The sequence below is a fragment of the Mobula hypostoma genome, chromosome 3 (assembly GCF_963921235.1).
Source record: "Mobula hypostoma chromosome 3, sMobHyp1.1, whole genome shotgun sequence".
NCBI lineage: Eukaryota > Metazoa > Chordata > Chondrichthyes > Myliobatiformes > Myliobatidae > Mobula > Mobula hypostoma.
In genome coordinates, this window is record NC_086099.1 from 150,328,452 (window position 1) to 150,347,780 (window position 19,329).

Genomic DNA, 19,329 nt, shown 5'->3' on the forward strand with positions numbered 1-19,329 from the left:
ATTGGCTTTATCTCCATAGAATCTCCTGTGAGTTCCATTCTCAATCATCTTTTTCTTTTCTTCTAACTCAATCTTTTTATCTTCAAATTCCTTCACTGCTGCTTGCTTCTCTTTAATATAATCCCTTTCTTCTTTATTAATCTTTTTATTGATTTAAAAGGAACATAAGTACAAACAAGCGGAAAATTATCTCAAATATATCAATAACAATACAAACAGATTGAAATAGACATTATCAAAATCATACATAGTGTTAAGCTAGTATATAATAAAAAAGGAAACAGCAATTCTCTTATCAGTTCATGAAGAGGGAAAAAAAACTTTGAATTTTAAATGAAGATAAAAAAAGACCCCCACTACGCTATTCAAAAAAAAAGGGACTGGGCAGTCCATTCTGAGTATACAACCAAAACAAAGAAAAACTTTCTGATCAAATCTAAAACTTCAAAAAAAATATAAATTGAAAGAGTAATAAATCAAATTAAATGAAAATATTGAATAAAAGGTCACCAGATTTACTCAAATTTAAAGGATGTATCACTTATTTTCTCTAAACTTAAACAGGACATAATGGAGGAAAGCCAATAAAAGACAGTAGGTGGATTAGAATCCTTCCACTTCAGTAAAATGGCTCTCCTAGCCAATAGAGTTAAAAAGGCTATCATATGTTGAGCAGAAACAGGAATATTTCCTGGTTTCGCAGGGGTAATTCCAAATATTGCCGTAAGTAAATTAGGTTGTAGGTCCAGATCCAAGACTTTTGATAATGTTTTAAAAATATCACTCCAAAAATTGTCTAGCTTTATACAAGACCAAAGCATATGAGTTAAAGTGGCCACCTCACTATTGCATCTGTCACAAATAGGATTGATGTTGAAAAAATACGTGCTAGTTTATCCTTTGACCTATGGGCCCGATGCACTACCTTGAACTGTATCAAGGAATGACGGGCACTAATAGATGAGTTATTAACCAAATGAAGAATTTTACTCCATTGATTATCTGAAAATGACTCTTGAACTTCCAATTCCCAAGCACGTTTAATTTTATCGTTAGATATCATGTGTAAATTCAATATCCGTTTATAAATTATAGCTATCAACCCTTTTTGAAGTGGATTAAGTTGAAAAAAGGCATCTGTCATATTAGGTGGATAAGCAGAAGGGTAATTTGGCAGCAAACCACGCAAAAAATATTCCTGATTTGTAAATATCTAAAGAAATATACATTAGGTAAACCATATTTATCCACTAACTGAGAAAAAGACATTAAACAGTCCCGTAAAACAAATCTGAAAAAGTTGTTATTCCCTTGGTTTTCCAAATTAACAGGTCTTATCCAAAATTGATGGTTTAAAAATATAATTAAAGTGGATATTACTAGAACAAAATTATTTAACTCAAAAAAAAATCTACGAAACTGAAACCAAATTCTTAAAGTATGTTTAATAATAGGATTAAAGTCTTGTCTACTTATCTTAGCAAACAAAAAGGGAAGAAGCCCAGTAAAGAGGCCAGAGAGAATCCCTTCACCAAGTTTTCCTCCAAATCCAACCATGAAGGACATTCATGTATGTCTGAGTAATGAATCCAAAAAGTAATATATCAAATATTAATTGTCCAATAATGCATTCTAAAATTTGGCAAAGCCATACCACCATCCTTTTTTAATTTCTGTAATAAAGGTTTATTCAATCTGGGATTTTTATTATTCCAAATATAAGATAAGATTATAGAATCTATTCTATTAAAAAAACATTTTAGGAACAAAGGTAGGAACTGCCTGAAATGTATGTAAGAATTTCGGTAGAACTATCATTTTAATAGCATTAATTTGACCTATTAATGATAACGTCATAGGTGACCATTTCGAAAGCATTTGTTGGGTGTAATCAATTAATGGGAGAAAATTATATTTATATAGGTCCTTAAAACTTTTAGTAATTTTATTATCAAGATAAGTAATTTTTAGCAATACTAAAAGGTTCTTGATGATATTGATCCGAGTAATTATTAATGGGAAATAACTCACTTTTATGTACATTTAATTTATATCCAGAAAAACTACTAAATTCAGAAAATGTAGATAGCATGGAAGGAATAGATTTCTTAGGATCTGAAATATAAACTAACAGGTCATCTGTATACAACGAAACCTTGTGTACTTCATCCCCTCTCTTAATACCCTGAACAGTATTGGAATATCTAAGAGCAATAGCAAGGGGTTCTAAAGCCAAGTTAAATAATAAAGGGCTAAGAGGATATCCCTGCCGAGTACCTCTGTATAATCTAAAGTAAGGAGATTTTTGATTATTAGTTATAACCGCAGCCATAGGAGCTTGATAGATCAATTTGATCCAGGAAATAAATCCCGGACCAAAATTAAATCTTTCCAAAACTTCAAATAAGTAAAACCACTCCACGCTATCAAAAGCTTTCTCCGCATCAAGAGAAAGAACACATTCAGATTCTTTAAATGGAGAGGAGAGAATAATGTTTAATAATCTTCGAATGTTAAAATTTCAGGAGATTCCCAAAGGATACAGAATCAGTGAAAGTTTGATATAAATAAGGTGTAAATATTTCAGTGAAAGTCTTAAAATTCCACTGTATATTCATCCAGTTCCGGAGCCTTGCTTGATTGGGAAAAGGATATAGCCCTTGCTATTTCTTCTTGTTTAATAGGTGCATCTAATGTATTCATATCTTGGGTAGAAATTTTAGGTACATTCAATTTTTGCAAAAATCTATTCATAAAAGTAATATTGTCTGAAAATTCAGATTTATAAAGGTTAGAGTAGAAATCCATAAATACCTTATTAATTTCATAAGGATCTACCATTTCGGTTCTATCAGATCTTCGAATTTTCAGGATCTGTCTTCTAGCCATAGTTGCTTTTAGTTGACCAACCAATAAATTGCCTGACCTGTCCCCATGTATATAAAATTGGTTACTGGATTTAAGAAGTTGCTGCTCAATGGGAAAAGTCAAAAGCAAATCATGCTGTGTTTGGAGTTCCACCCTTTCCTTACAGAGATCATTACTGAATAAGCTTTGTCTATTTCTTTAATCCTATTAGTCAGCGGTCCCCGACCACAGGGCCATGGACCGGTACCAGGCCACAAAGCATGTGCTACTGGGCCGCGAGGAAACGATACGAGTCAGCTGCACCTTTCCTCATTCCCTGTCATGCACTGTTGAACTTGAACATAGGGTTGCCAACTGTCCCGTATTTGCCAGGACATTCCATATATGGGGCTAAATTGGTTTGTCCCGTATTTCCCCTGCTGAGGTAGAGCATTGCTATGAAACCTTTCGTGCCGAAATGGCGTGAAGCGAAGAAGCAATTACCATTAATTTATATGGGAAAAATTTTTGAGCATTCCCAGACCCGAAAAATAACCTAACAAATCATACCAAATAACACATAAAACTGAAAATAAATAACACTAACATATAGTAAAAGCAGGAATGATATGATAAATACACAGCCTAAATAAAGTAGAAATAATGTATGTACAGTGTAGTCGGGAAGATGAAGGCAAAAGCAACTTGTGGGAAAAAAATCGGCGTGGACACGTGCACGTCATGCGTGTGCATGCGCAAGGCTTCATGGTCATGGTAGTCCTTCCTGGGGTATAGTGTCCTGGGATTTGACTGCTACTTTTGTTCCTTGTTTGAGAGTGAGAAAGTTGGCAACCCTAACTGTAAAAGACAATTGAGGTGAGTTTAACCCTACCTGAACACACCCCCCCCCACCCCCGGTCGGCCGGTCCACAAGAATATTGTCAATATTAAATCAGTCCACGGTACAAAAAAGGTTGTGACCCCTGCTATTAGCAATCACTAAAAGTTCCGCCTTGGTTTTCCTTCTTAAAGCTATTGAGTATGAAATTATCTGTCCCCTAAGAAAAGAAAAGTTAAAGTCACTGCCCATAATCAACTTATATTCATTTAAATTCGGCAACACAGAAATTAGCTTCTTAAAAAAATTGAGAGCTATCTATATTAGGTGCATAAACACACTCCAAAGCCACCTTTTGTCTACATAACAAACCAGTAACAATTAAATATCTTCCAATTAAATCAGTAACCGTGTTGAAATGTACAAAAGGGATTTTAGAATTAATAAAAATAGATACCCCTCTTATTTTATTTACTGATAGAGAATGAAATAAGGGTCCCTTCCAAAATTTAAAAAAAACCATTTTCATCCTGTCTATGGATATGAGTCTCCTGCGCAAAAATAATATCTGCAGGAACTGTTTTTAATTTCTTAGAAATCTTTCTGCACTTAATAGGTTGGTTCATACTGTTCAGATTCCAAGATATTATATTAATTCTATTAAAATTAAAATTTTGATAAAGTGAGCTAATGCGCAGGCACAAACTAAATCCGAAGAAAGGACAAAGCATGACTCGATCAGAAAGGGAAACAAGAAAAACAAGAAAGAATAAGTAATTATATATATAAAGTCCAAAACTATTTTAACTATTAAAGCAAACAACAACGGATCTGAGTACATCCACCAAGTCCATGTCTGGGCACTCATAAAACGTGGAGCGGACTTTCATCAAAGCCACTACAAACAGCCCCCAGCTAAGGATTAACCATTCAAATTGCTTATGAAATGGACTTAAACTCCTTTATAAACTTCCAACCGCCTTCTGGGGAGTCAATCCGTTTTGAACAAGAATTAGGTGGAGTAATTATCAGACAACCCGGATAACACAGAGAAGGACGACAGTTAAGCTTATAGAATTCAGCCATGATTTCCTGATATTTAATTCTTTCAGCATAAATCTCTGGGGTAAAATCTTCAACTATACAAATCTTTGCTTCGTCATAAATTAGCTTGTCTCCTTTCCTTGCATCCGGAAGAATAGCTTCTTTAGTTGTAAAATAGTGTAGACATAATATAATAGGACGAGGTTTCATTTTGGCTGAAGGCTTGGGACGTCGAATTCGGTGAGCTCTGTCCAGTAGCGGACAGGCTTCAAGAACCTCACTAAAAAGTGAATATAACATGTTTAAAAAGAACTTTAATGGCTCACTGGTTTCCGTATTTTCAGGCAAACCCAGTATGCATAAATTTATCCTGCAACTTCTGTTTTCCAAAACGATCGTTTTCTTCTTAATTTTTGATAACTCCGAAGTAACCTCATTAATTTTCTTTTCCATAGAATATAATCCCTCTCCATTTGTTCTGTCTCCAGTTGCAGAAAAAACATTGCATTTCGTATTCTTTCCTTGTATTGTTGACCTAGTTTCTTCATCCTTTTCTGATATTCCTGCAAAGTGCCTTCCTGTAACTGCTGTCTTTTGTCAATGTGTCAGTTTCTCCTGATACATCTACTGTTTTACTTCCAGGTAGTCTTCATCATCCTGCTTACTGGCAATATCTGTCTCCCTGTCAACGCTGTCTAGCTCCTCCTTGTAATAGTCAACAATGGGTGAGAGGAGAGCTGTGGACATCTTCCCGGCCCAGCTGCCCTCCTTTGTTGACACATCTAGTTCCTTGATGGTTTCCTGAGCCATTCACGTCCCAGCAACGGTGGTCCTCCATTTTTCAGTACATAGAGGTTCAGTTGCTGTGTTTTATCTCCGTAGGTCACTGTCACTTTAATTTTGCTTTCGGGGCGCACTTTCTGTCCTGTGTAAGTTTTTAGTAGAAGTTTTGTTCATTTCAGAGGTAAGTGCGAAAACAGTCGTTTGTAGTCATGTACAGAGATCACTGTTAAAACTGAGCCTGTGTCCAACTCCATTTTCAGTCTCACGCCTGCCACTTGTGGAGTGATCCAAATTACTCTTCGATCATCTGTCTCTTTCACGCTGTGAAGTTGCAGACAGGACAATTCACTTTCATTGGATTCGTTTTCATCAGAACTGCCGCCTTTTATTTTGTGTATCTTGTAATTTCCTTTCTGGAGTTTCTTGTTTCTCTGTATTTTGGCCTTTTTCTGCTGGATACTAGCTTTGCATACTCTGCCAGTGTGGCCCTGTTTGCCACAGTTTCTGCACTCTTTGTCTTTAAGCCAACAGTCATCTGGGTCATGTGACCTATTCCCACAACGGCAACATTTCTTCCTTCATTTCCGTTCAGTGACATTTTATTGGTGGCATATTCCAGAGATTTTTGTTGTATCTCAGAAGCACCTCATGCGGCTGTTTCAGTTGATATTGCAATATTCAGCGCCCCGCTAATGTAAGGTCCCTTTCACACAGAAGCTTCTTCTGTGTGGTTTCACAGTGCACGCCACACACTAACCTGTCCCTCAATGCGTCCGATAGACCCACTCCAAATTGACAATGTTCTGATAATTTGTGAAATTCGGCACAATATTCAGAAATGCTTTCATTTTTGCTCTGATTCTGTTTGTGAAATTTAAATCTTTCAGCAATGACCAGTGGTTTGGGGTTTAAATGCTGTTGGAGAGTGTCTACTAGTTGCTTGAACATTTTGTCGCTGACGTTTCAGGGGTTAACAAGCTCCGTAGCAGGCCATATGTTTTTGCTCCCATAATACTAAGTAAGACGCTGGCTTTCTTTTCATCGTTAACATTGTTAGTATCACAATATAACTCCACTCTTTCAATGTAATTTGCCCAGTCTTCAATGCTACTATCAAATGCTATAATGGTTCCAATCATTGCCACCTTTGTTATGATAATTTAGCCCCGTTCTCCCCTTTTTTTTTTGACTCACGTGACTTTTTTTTACTAGCGCCACGAGCGTACTCCGTCTAGATGTCTGTGTGTCGTTCCTTTTTATCTCCCTTCTGGGGCAGTCAGACCCTCAGTCCCTGGGGTCAGCGCCGGCTGTGGTCTCAGCTGGACGTGCTGCGGCTCCGACTGTGTCTCTTGGTCTCCTGACGTTCCCGACCTGGGGCTGTGCTTCCGTTTCCTTTCAGACTCGCGGCCTCGCTTTGCCTTGGCTCGTACCTTGCGCTGTTCTTCCGAGTGTCGTTATCAATTAAAACACGGCGTTCCGATACGATGTAGGTTCATTAACCTCGTCGCCAATTTGTTGTGTATGTGGCCGGGTTACACAACAAAGCTATAAATAAAAATGCTGAAGATGGGAGCTAAGTTAACAGGATTCTTTACTGACTGAAAACGACTGAACACACGCGTACAGATCAATACCTGCCTAATAGTACATGCTCAATATATGCCTAATAGCACATGCAACGACGTGTCCCTACAACATAAAGTAGTCACATGTTATACAGTAGCTATGCAGTACAATGGTATTTATCAGCATTGAAGCAAGTATCTGCTTTGCGTATTCTTGTAACATGACTAATTGCATTCATTGCACTCAACTTTTTTAACCTTCAAAGAAAATATGGATCCTAAACATGTTCCCTCCCTTAGGATGCTTACCTGTGGAAACCACAATTGTCTCCAACTGTGCCATCCATCTGCATGTCAGCTCTGTCCACGTTTGCCAAGTCTGGTGCACAGTTGTCCTTGTGGGCAGACTCCTTTGTCCAAACTTTTAGAGCTTGGTTACCCTGAACGTAAGAGCTGCACTGAACCAATACCATCATGTGGAAAGACGTGTGGCAAACCCCTGCCCTGCAGTTCTGATGGTGAGTAGAGCGGAGAGTTTTGAGTTGTGTTTCAAATAATTTTTTAAAGTATTTGAAATTAAGATTTCAATGCTTATCATTGGTAGATATTACGTAATTGTAAATAAAGTTATTAATTAAAGTTTTCATTTTTACATTTTCCAAAATGAAATCATTGACAGCTATATGTATAGTATAGTCTCAGCCATCCAACAACCATTGGGAATGAGAGTACCAGATGCCTGAATATGCTGCTTGTATGAAGATCCCTCAAAAAGAAACATTATACAACACAAACTAGTTTTAATGTATAATCTTTTAAATAAATTGCCAAACAATATCTCATTTTCTCACCCCTTCAAGTAACAATATTTTTCACGGCAGTTCTATGTTTTAAGTCTAAACTGTATTTTGCATTAGGCTTCACTATGAAAGACAATAGTAGTGTGCCAGATATTGAAGAGTGTGAAGGAGGAGAAGTGAGTGCAGTTATTATTACAAAGGAGAAGGTGCTCAAAAAGCTGAAATATCTAAAGGTACAGAAGTCACCCAGGCCAGATGAGCTGCACCCTAGGATCCTGAAAGAGGTAGTGGTAGAGATTATGGAGGCATTAGTAATGATCTTCCAAAAATCATTGGACTCTGACAAGGTGCCAGAGGACTGGAAAATTGCAAATGTTATTCCGCTCTTTAAGAAAGGAAGGCTGCAGAAAGGAAATTATAAACCAGTTAGCCTGACTTCAGTGGTTGGGAAGATGTTGGAGTCAATTGTTAAGGAGGTTATGGAGCACTTGATGACGCAGAAGAAGATAGGACAAAGCTAGCATGGTTTCTTTAAGGGAAAATCTTGCCAGAAGAACCTGTTGGAATTCTTTGAGGAGATTACACGTAGGATAGATAAAGGGGATGTAGTGGATGTCGTATATTTGGATTTTCAGAAGGCTTTTGACAGGTGCCACACATGAGGCTGCTTACCAAGGTAAAGGCCCATGGTATTACAGGAAAGTTATTAACATGGTTAGAGCATTGGCTGATTGGTAGGAGCAGCGAGTAGGAATAAAAGGATCCTTTTCTGGTTGGCTGCCAGCGACTAGTGGTGTTCGTGGGAGTCGATGTTGGGACCTCTTCTTTTTGTGCTGTATATAAATGATTTAGATGGTGGAATAGATGGCTTTGTTGTCAAGTTTGCAGATGATACGAAGATTGGTGGGGGAGCAGGTAGTGTTGTGGAAACAGGTAGGCAAGAAAGTGGCAAATGAAATACAATTTTGGGAAATGCATGGTCATGCACTTTGGTAGTAGAAATAAATGTGCCGACTATTTTCTAAACAGAGAGAAAATCCAGGAGTCTGAGATCCAGAGGGACTTGGGAGTCCTTGTGCAGAACACCCTAAAAGTTAACTTGCAGGTAGAGTTGGTGGTGAGGAAGGCAAATGTAATATTCGCATTCATTTGAAGAGATTTAGAATAAAAGAGCAGGGATATGATGCTGAGGCTTTATACGGCAGTGATGAGGCCTCATCTTGAGTATTGTGAATAGTTTTGGGCTCCTCACCTGAGAAAAGATGTGCTTGCATTGGAGAGGGTCCAGAGGAGGTTCATAAGGATGATTCCAGGAATGAAAGGGTTACCATACAAGGAATGTTTGCTAGCTCTAGGTCTGTACTTGGTGGAATTTAGAGGATGAGGGAGAATGTCATTGAAACCTTTTGAACGTTGAAAAGCCTAGACAGAGTAGATGTGGAAAGGATGTTGGAGTCTCAGACAAGAGGGCATAGCCTCAGGATAGAGGGACATCCATTTAAAACACAGATGTGGAGAAATTTCTTTAGCCAGAGGGTGGTAAATTTGTGGAACTTGTTACCACAGGCAGCTCGTTGGGTGTATTTAAGGCAGAGCTTGATAGATTCTTGATAGGACATGGCATAAAAGGTTACAGGGAGAAAGCCAGAGAGTGGGGCTGAGGAAGGAGAAGAAGGATCAGTCGTGATTGAATGGCAGAGCAGACTCGATGGGCCAAATAGCCTAATTCTGCTCCAATGCCTCATGGTCTTATTAGTGTAAAATAAATGACTGCTATCACCATTACATGAGGTGCAAAATCTTGGAGTGCAATTCCATCTAAAATTGCCCTGCCCTTATTCATAAATGTAATAAGTGTCTTAAAAGCCTTATTTGGCATAACACTTGAAATAAAGTTCACTGGGGAAAAAAAACAAGATCTTCTGTAAGCTATAAATAGACTTGTATACAAAGCTACACTTGGGCTTGGTTACCATTTAAACTAAAATTGTTTGATTCTAAATATCAAAAGGGCAGAGCAATTCATTGTGTTCTAGATTTTCTAATGAGACTTCATTTGGTTCAAATTCAAATTTATAGTCCAGGTAATTTTATAAAATTCTTAATATTCTTAAAATATCTGGCACTTGTACATCTGCAATTCTTATGCAAGTACTGGATAAATGAGAGTTTACTGTAATGAAATGTATATTTTAAAAAGTGCAGATGCTAGAAATCTGAAATGAGAACTAAGCAAAATACTGCAAGTACTTGGCAAGGCAGGCTCCTACTATTAAGAGGAAAGCAAAATTAGTGTTTCAGACTAATTACCCTTCACTTAGTGTAAGATCATTAACCTGAACAATTAACTTTTTCTTTCTTTATCTATGATTTACTGCTGTTCTACATAGCATTTGGTAGTGGAATGTTCAGTAGAAATTGTTTTATGATAAATATTGTCATAATCTATCAAAATAGTCTGGAAATAGTTAAAAGCTATGGATTGTCTGTGATAGTACATAATCTGTTGCCGAACATGGAAATGATTTAGTTTCCAAATGTTTTAATCACATTTGGGGTTTGGAATCTGATGTAGAAACTTTTACCATATAATACTTAAACAAACCAGCTATTTTTTTTGGATGCCAGAGGGTAAGAAAAATGGGACAGCCACATGTGGACTTCCAAAGGAAAGCAATCTGCCACCACAAGGTATTTCAAATGCTTTTTAGAAGAAGTGGTCACCAAAGTAAATGTGATCAAATTGGAAACTGATGCATTCCATTAAGAGTCTTGCACCAACACCTTTTTGTGGCATATCTGCAAATAAGTAACTCTACAAAATTCTGCTTCTAGACAAACAGCTATAAGGAGTTTATGGCTTGGTGACTGACCTCTGAGATTAATTTTCCTTCTAATTTCGATACAATGCATCAGCCATGTACACTGTGTCATATTGAAGTCTAAAGGTTCACTTCGGGAGATCAGAAAGCATCGATCATCCTTTTTTTTAAACCTTGAATATATTGTTTCACAGCTACCACTTCTTTCAGTGGTCTGTTTAGTGGATTCCTTTCTGTGTTATTCGTGATTGTGTAACTGCTAGAGTAGAAAATGAGTTCAGAATCAATATTGTGTTGTTTTTTTTTTGAAATTTAGATTACATTCATACTTGTAGCAATCTGTGCCATGAAGGTGAATGTGGATCATGCAATGGAACTTCAACAATTAGTTGTCGGTGTGGATTTAAGAAAAAGGTAAGTGAAAAAATAGATTTGTAAAATAGGAAGCAGCGCCAATGCAGTCGTCGATGTAGCGAAGGAAAAGTGGGGGACAGATACCCGTATAGGTTTGGAACATGGATTGTTCTACAAAGCCAACAAAAAGGCAGGCATCGCTGGGACCCATACGGGTGCCCATGGCTACACCTTTAGTTTGGAGGAAGTGGGAGGAACCAAAGGAGAAATTATTAAGGGTAAGGACTAATTCCGCTGGGATTGCTCCCTACGCGGCTCCCTTGTCCATTCATCCCCCCCATCCCTCCCCACCGATCTCCCTCCCGGAACTTATCCTTGTAAGCGGAACAAGTGCTACACATGCCCTTACACTTCCTCCCTCACTACCATTCAGGGCTCCAGACAGTCCTTCCAGGTGAGGCGCCACTTCCCCTGTGAGTCAGCTGGGGTGATATACTGCATCCGGTGCTCCTGATGTGGTCTTCTATATGTTGGCGAGACCTGACGCAGACTGGGAGACCGTTTCACTGAACACCTACGCGCTGTCTGCCAGAGAAAGCAAGATCGCCCAGTGGCCACACATTTTAATTCCACGTCCCATTCCCATTCTGATATGTCTATCCACGGCCTCCTCTACTGTCAAGATGAAGCCACGCTCATGTTGGAGGAACAACACCTTGTATTCCATCTGGGTAGCCTCCAACCTGATGGCATGAACATTGACTTCTCTAACTTCCGTTAATGTCCCACCTCCCCCTCGTACCCCATCCATTTTATGTATATATAATTATATATATATAATTTTTCTGTCTCTCCTTTTTCTCCCTCTGTCCCTCTCACTATACTCCTTGCCCATCCTCTGGGCTTCCCCCGTCCTCTCTAGGCCTCCCAACCCATGATCCTCTCATATCCCTTTTGCCAATCAACTGTCCAGCTCTCGGCTCTATCCCTCCCCCTCCTGTCTTCTCCTATCATTTTGGATCTCCCCCTCCCCCTCCCACTTTCAAATCTCTTACTAGCTCTTCCTTCAGTTAGTCCTAACGAAGGGTCTCGGCCTGAAACGTTGACTGTACCTCTTCCTAGAGATGCTGCTTGGCCTGCTGCGTTCACCAGCAACTTTTATGTGTGTTGCTTGAAATTCCAGCATCTGCAGATTTCCTTGTGTTTGCATTGTAAAATATCAAGTCCAATTTACTTTTGTCATTAGCAACACTAATGAACTTCTGGCATTGACTGTTAAATTATCATACTGTTTTTTTATAATTACGGTGGATGACCTGCAGAACATCTGTGAAGATTCAAACTGAGCTGTAACATGTCACAAGATTATTGTAATTAGCAGCATGTATTAGATGTCAGATAGTACATATTCCAAACCTGAAAGCATTAAATTACCACCAGTTAAAGAAATTACTGACCATTATAGTGAAAATTTGCTATTAAGTTCTGGATTTGGTTTAAGGTTTGAGTCAAAGAAACTTAATGTTAGTTGCTTATGATCTGGCAGCTAGCCTGTTTAGTTTAATTAGAAATAATTTTGAGTCATCTTTAAGACTTCAGCTTGTGTAATGATTGGTCATCTTCTCCATAGGATGTTCCTTGTGCCAGTATCACTAAGGAAGGTAAGTACTAGGATGTCTCTCTTCCATGTTTATTTTTCATTTCGATAAATACATCTTTGAAATTTAGTTTTGTTTAAAATGAATCAACATTTATATTTTAAGTTGACCTTCCTCAAACCCATATATACTGTAAGTGGCATAGGAATGTAGCTACTGTAGTTGTTGGCTCTGTGCACCACAGACCCAGTTTCAGTCCGGACCTTATGGCATTTCTCCCTGAGGGATTGCAATGGATGCTCAGGTTTGTCTCCCCCAGCCCAAAGGTATGTGAGTTGATGGGATAATTGGCCTTGGGGATTAGATAGGATATAGGGGGAGTTGATGAGAATGTGGGGAGATTGGAAAATTAGTGTAAATGGTTGGCTGATGGTCAGTGCAGATTCGGTGGGCCAACAGGTCTGTATCCGTGCTGTAGATCTCCATGACTTTGACTCCAGTTTTGAGATGAGGCAAGTGTTCTCCAGAACCACCATGACATTGCTCATTTGAAGTGCTCATAGTGATCAAATTACTTTTGTCCCATTCAATCCATACCTCTGAAGTTTTCTTGTAGCATAAGAACTGATTTTGAAAGTTCTGCTCACATCATCCAGTCAATATTAAGTATTTAATTATTGAGAACAGAAAGAAGGTACTTCAAACTTCCATGCGCTGCAGTTAAATATGAATCTGTGATGTATTTACATCTTAACCCTTACCAGCCCACAACTGCTGCCACCTCGCTCCAAAGTACACTAATGGAAAGGAACATAAGTTGCAGTCACACCATCATCACACATGGCATTTCTATTATGATATATAATCTGTTAGTTATTGAGGGATTGCTTTTTAATATTACTAAAGTTTAGAAGTGCATCCATGCTAACCAGTTTTGTAGCTGATGACACTAGTCAACAGAAAACTACAATTGCTGTTTTTGCCATGAGAATCTGAGGTAGAAAGCTAATGCCTTTCTGAAGTGCATTCTAGATGTACTGCTCTGATCTGTGGCGTTAGCATTAATGCAGCTAGTTGAACTTCAGAAAAGTTGATCATACTGTTGCTATAATGGCACATCCTTGAAACAGTTGTTCTTTTAATTATCCATAGCAAAAACACTCATGAAATCTTGCATAACGAGACATTTAAAATTTTCTGTTATTGTTAAAATTACAAAATTATACATATTTGCAGAGATGTAAAGAAGCTTTGGTTCTATTTTAGCAAAGATCGTACTATTAATCTCTACAAAACATGGTATTTTTGGACATTATTGCATATGTTTTACTATTATATTGGCTATGTGTAATTGTATTACTGGAAAGATATTATCCATTGTGTAGTGCTAAGTCTTCTCACTTCTGTGTCATATCTACTTGTAAACTGTCTCCTCCCTATATTTGAGAATAAATTCTCTTGTCTAATAGATCTGCTGTTCTTGTGTGACAAGCGCTGCAATAAGAAACGTTCTTGTGGCCGCCATAAATGCAATGAAATTTGCTGTGTAGTAAGTAGAACGAACTTCTGGGGGATGTCATTATTGCTTGTTTTGTTTGTTTAATACTGAAGTAAAATGTAATGACAAATAATGCATTGTGATGAATAAAGTTATGATAATATATATATATACATCTTTAAGTTTTAATCAAAGGACAGTAAATGCTATTTATTAAATTGTCAGAACCTTTGTCCATTATAATTGGACAAAATTGCAGTCATAATTGCAGGTGTAATCATGCATCTGAATTATTATGTTGTTAACAGAGCTATTCGACCAGTATTCGGAAATAACAGTAGGACAAGCTGTGGTGACTCATTTATTCCACAGTACTTAAATAAAAACATGAATGATTTTTTTATGTGGTATTCAACTCTTTCAGCTCAGGAGTATGATATGACCACCAAATACTGCCTACTCATTGCTGCATCTAACATATTTTGCATCGCTCCATGATTTTATTTATCACAATGGTAAAATACTACATGATTCCTAAAATAGAATTGTGAATTACATGTGGAAGACTCTCTGACTGATAATAAAATACTTAAGGCCACATTTTAATTTCGAACTGTTTGCCTCTTATGGCAAAGATGGGCATGCAAACCCCACTGGTTTCCCATCATGCAATTACCTTTATTAAATGTGCCCTTCATTCCTCTTGGACTGGTTTATCGGAGTTTATTTCACTCTGCCTGCCTTTTCTGTTCTTACATCTCTACAATGCTTCCTACATGTTGTTCTCTTTCTACTTCAAAGAATATTAAAACACACCTGCATATTTCCATTGAATCACTTCGAATTCTTCAGATTCTATATTTGGAATAGTTTAGAAATTGTGGTGCCATTTGTAATATAATTCATTTCATTCTCATTTTTTCCAAGGACACCGAACACAAGTGCCTTCTTCTTTGTGGGCGCAAGCTTAACTGTGGACAGCATAAGTGTGAGGAGCCTTGTCATCGTGGAAACTGTCAGAATTGCTGGCAAAGCAGTATGTAGCATGTCATAAATGATTGGTTCATTAATACCCTTGGCATCCATGAGCCATATAATAATATATTAGGTTAATATTTAAGTTGACCTTGCACTGCAAAGAAATCAGATGCCTATCCCAAGTAAGTAATTGCATCTTTACAGTATCTGCCTGCTTTAGGTATCAAATTGCATTGAGATCACTGGGACCAGATTGTCCACTGTGAAAACTCGTCTAATTTTACACAATTTGCTAAACAAATGTCTGAATTCTTCAGAAGGTCTTGTGATCTTTGTAATTACTTGCTGTTTGCTCAGTAAGTTTTTAGAACTATTGCACTGTAAAATTAAGAATACTTATCAATCAAGAGGCATATTCCTTGGGTTGCTTTGTCTGATGAGGTAGAAGTCTTAATATTCTTAAGAGTAAACAAGGCCAACTATTTTTCAGGTTAGTTATAATACTAAATAAGTCAGCTAATGCTTAGGATAAACTGAAGTCTACAGCTGAAGTGAAGCCTTGTATAAGAAAACATAACGTGTATAATGGGTATAGACTCTTGGTTCCTTGGACCACTCCTTGATCTTAGCCCCACTATACATGATTCCCTGTTGTCTAACAGTCTGTTGACCTATGTTACTGAGTGACCTCCTAGTCTCCTAAGTAGAGAGTTCCTAAGACTTTCCAATCACTAGCAAAAGAAATTTCTTTCTCTGAATAACTTGATTCCTTATTTTGAGACTGTAACATCAGATTCTGGAGATCCAACCAAGTGAGCTATCAGCTTTACCTCCACACTGTCAAATATAGAAATGCTTGTCGTATTATAATGAGTTCACCTCTTGTTCTTCTAAACTTAAGGCAGCATGGTCTCTCTTTGTACTACAAACCTGCCATTTTAGGAATCAATCCGGTGAACGTCACTGTACTCCATTTATCACAAGTAGATCCTTAAGTGGAGAAACCAGACCAAACCAACAATCCAGATGTCATCTCACCAGGGCTCTACATAAACTAGTCCAAGACGCAACCATTCTCTTAAGTGATTTTATAATGAAGTCCAAAATGCCATTTGCTTTACTATATGCTTGATAAGCCTATTAACGTCTTTGGGGAAATTCTACAAAATTATTTTTTGTGACCAGGAATACTGTAGTGGGCTCTGGTTCATTGGGACAAATCAGGACCAGTTCATTTTGGCCCATTTAAGCAGCTGTCGAATTAGCTGAAGTTTCATAGAAATAGTTAAAAAGATATAAAAATGTCGAGCTACTGTTTAATTGAATAATGAATCATGTATCTGAAATGAAATACAGAACAAATTTAGAACACTTACAGTACTCTAAAACTGTATTAGTTCATAATAGTTGTCAATGGAATAATTCATCCAGTGTATGCTGTCGTGTCCTTTTGATTTACTGTAAATTAGCAAAATCAGCGCAGACATCCAGGGTATTTTTTTGGCTAATGTCAGATCTTTTTGTGACATCTTGACAGGAGTCTTAATTTTTAAAGTCACAATAAAAAGGGAAGTTATCAGTGTTAGTTGGCCCAAATGGATAATGTAATACAAGCACACAACTGACGCTGTTTTTAAAACTCTCTGCTTTCAGCACTGTATAGTGTCTAGCGGCCTCACAAATGCACTTGACCTATGCTAGTTAGAAACTGTTCAACAGTCTCCTGTTCCAATTAAATGGCACATCATCCCAGATAAACAAAAGGAATCCTGGATATTTTCTTGATTAGTTTTTGTTCTTTAATTGTCCCAAATAAGCAGCTGCCTAAATTAACCAATGGGCCAATTAACTGGAATCCACTATACCTAGAGTATCTTGGTAAGATGTTTTCAAAATCCACTGCATGCCACTCACCTGGAATATCCACATTACCCCCCCTCCCACCCCCCCAAGCTGTTCTGTAATTTTCTTGTGCTCAAGTGGATGAGCAATTCGGTGGTTAAACGTTAAATAGTTTCATGCTGTCTCTGCTGGTAGGAAATCCTACAGCAAGTTGCTCATATTTTTAAAAAATCTGTTGGGAATTCTTTTATTTCCTTACCAGCTCTCATCTGTCTAAACAGTGTATGATTCCACCTTTTGACATTGCAAGCTTTTGTCAGGTACCTCTTCCACAGTTATTTGAATATTTTCTATTTAGGTTTTGATGAACTGACATGTCATTGTGGAGCATCAGTAATCTACCCTCCAGTACCATGTGGCACCAGACCTCCTGAGTGTAAAAACCCCTGCACCAGAGAACACGACTGTGATCATCCTGGTAAGGAAGAATAACTTCAAGCTGTCCATTAACTTACTAACATTTTGTTATTGTCAGTGTAACAGTTAGCACAATGTACAATTGAAAAATATATAAAGGTATAAGGAACATTGTGAATGTAAAATAAGCATGAATTGGGAGGATAGGGGCAGGAACATGAGATTTGAGAAGGTAGTGCAGAATTGTGAAAAAGTTTATAAATGAGGAACACTGAAGCAGGGAGGTTAACAAAAATCAGGACCTACCAAGGGATGACGGAGATCAGAGTTAAAGTCTGTGTTTGGTATGTTGTGGGGTTCCATTGAAAAGCACGTTATGTTCATTCCAAGGAAAATAAAGACACAAATATCCTTAATACAGTGGATGAAGAGCTTGTGAAAAACAGCTTGGAGGAATGGCGAGTTTTTTTGCAAATCATTGCTAAGTCATATTAATTTCTGATTTATTGGGGGATTGCAGAAATGCTGGTGTATTTGGGCTGTTAAGCCTTAAACCAAAAGAGGGCAGTGTCGAGAATGAATGTTGGAGGATGAATCCATTGATGGGGCTAAAGACTGAAAAGTTAATGAAGCATTATAGTTATTTTCTCAGAACAGTGGTCAGAAACAGCATTCAAATTCATGCTTATTTTACTGAAGATTAGAAATCAAGTTTAAGTGATTTAAGCAGTGAAAGGTTAACACCAGAATTGGGTGGCAGCACATGGTATCTTAAAAAGCTGAGGTTGTAATTGATAAGGTTAGATTCGCTCTGAAGAATGCTACAGAGGATTGGGAGGAAGATGAGAAACTATATGTGGAACAGTAAAATTGAGTTATGAACAAGTGTTGGTGTAGGTGCAGAAAACTTGTTATCTGATGGAGTTAAGTCCTAAGTAGGGGGAAGTCATAAAAAAATGTCAGATGTTGGAAATCTAAAATAAAAACAGACAATGCTGGAAATTCTTCGTAGATCAGGCCACATCTGTGGGAAAGAAAGAGTTAATTTTTCAGGACAAGAAACCTTTGTCAGGACTGAAAAGGAAACAAAAGAAGGTTGTTAATGCTGCAGGAGGGTAAAGGAATGTTTCTGAAAGATAAAACTCAACACTGTGGGGGATACACTGCAAAATATGTCATCTGGCCAACAAGCAAGTGGGAGCAAGTACAGATGTACGCAGCCTGCTTCCAGGAGAAGGCTGCATTTTCTATTTCAAGCAGGGATTGACAGTTTCTAGATAGGCATGTGAGTTAAGAGTTAGAGGTGGAAGGCAGAAGAATGGTGTTGAAAAAATAAATCAACCATAATTGAATGGTGTAAATGACTAGATGGGCCATCTGGCCTAATTCTGCTCCTATATCTTAAGATCTTGTAAATTAAATGTTAAGTGTCATATTTTCATGATTTTTTTCTACCATTGTAAGCTTACTTTAGTAAATTCACATGCTTTTAATTTAGATTGTGAAATGTCTTTTACAGTGCAAAACACTTTAGACTCCTACATGTACATTTCCTTTTTGCATTTGGCAGTGTTCCACAATTGCCACAGTGAAGAGAAATGTCCACCTTGTACCTATCTCACTCAAAAATGGTGTATGGGGAAACATGAGGTAAGTGCATCTAAAGAAAGCGTGACTTGTTATAAGATTTGAAACTTCAAGACATACCAGGCATTTGGAAGAAATCTGCTGAATACCCATTTCTTGTGTGACTGTAGCTTTGGTGACTCCTGCTGAACGATTAGTGCCTGGTAACTTCGGAATCAGTCAGGTTGAATATCATTGGCCTGTGTCATGAAATTTCTTGTTATGCGGCAGTAATTCATTGCAATACATAACTGTAAATTACAGTAATTATATGACGGCAGAGGGCAAGAAGCTGTTTCTGATTTGTCGACTATGTC

General features: G+C 37.7%; 1 protein-coding gene across 1 annotated transcript in view; it reads left to right on the forward strand.

Annotated features, from left to right (window-relative positions):
• Nucleotides 1–19,329, forward strand: part of nfx1 (nuclear transcription factor, X-box binding 1) — a 94,724-nt gene that overhangs the window by 44,770 nt on the left and 30,625 nt on the right. Inside the window, exons 9-15 of the mRNA XM_063043852.1 lie at nt 7,378–7,595; nt 11,016–11,113; nt 12,684–12,714; nt 14,121–14,200; nt 15,077–15,185; nt 17,328–17,447; nt 18,957–19,036. Coding sequence (XP_062899922.1) covers nt 7,378–7,595; nt 11,016–11,113; nt 12,684–12,714; nt 14,121–14,200; nt 15,077–15,185; nt 17,328–17,447; nt 18,957–19,036 — 736 coding nt within the window. The remainder of the gene's footprint in view (nt 1–7,377; nt 7,596–11,015; nt 11,114–12,683; nt 12,715–14,120; nt 14,201–15,076; nt 15,186–17,327; nt 17,448–18,956; nt 19,037–19,329) is intronic.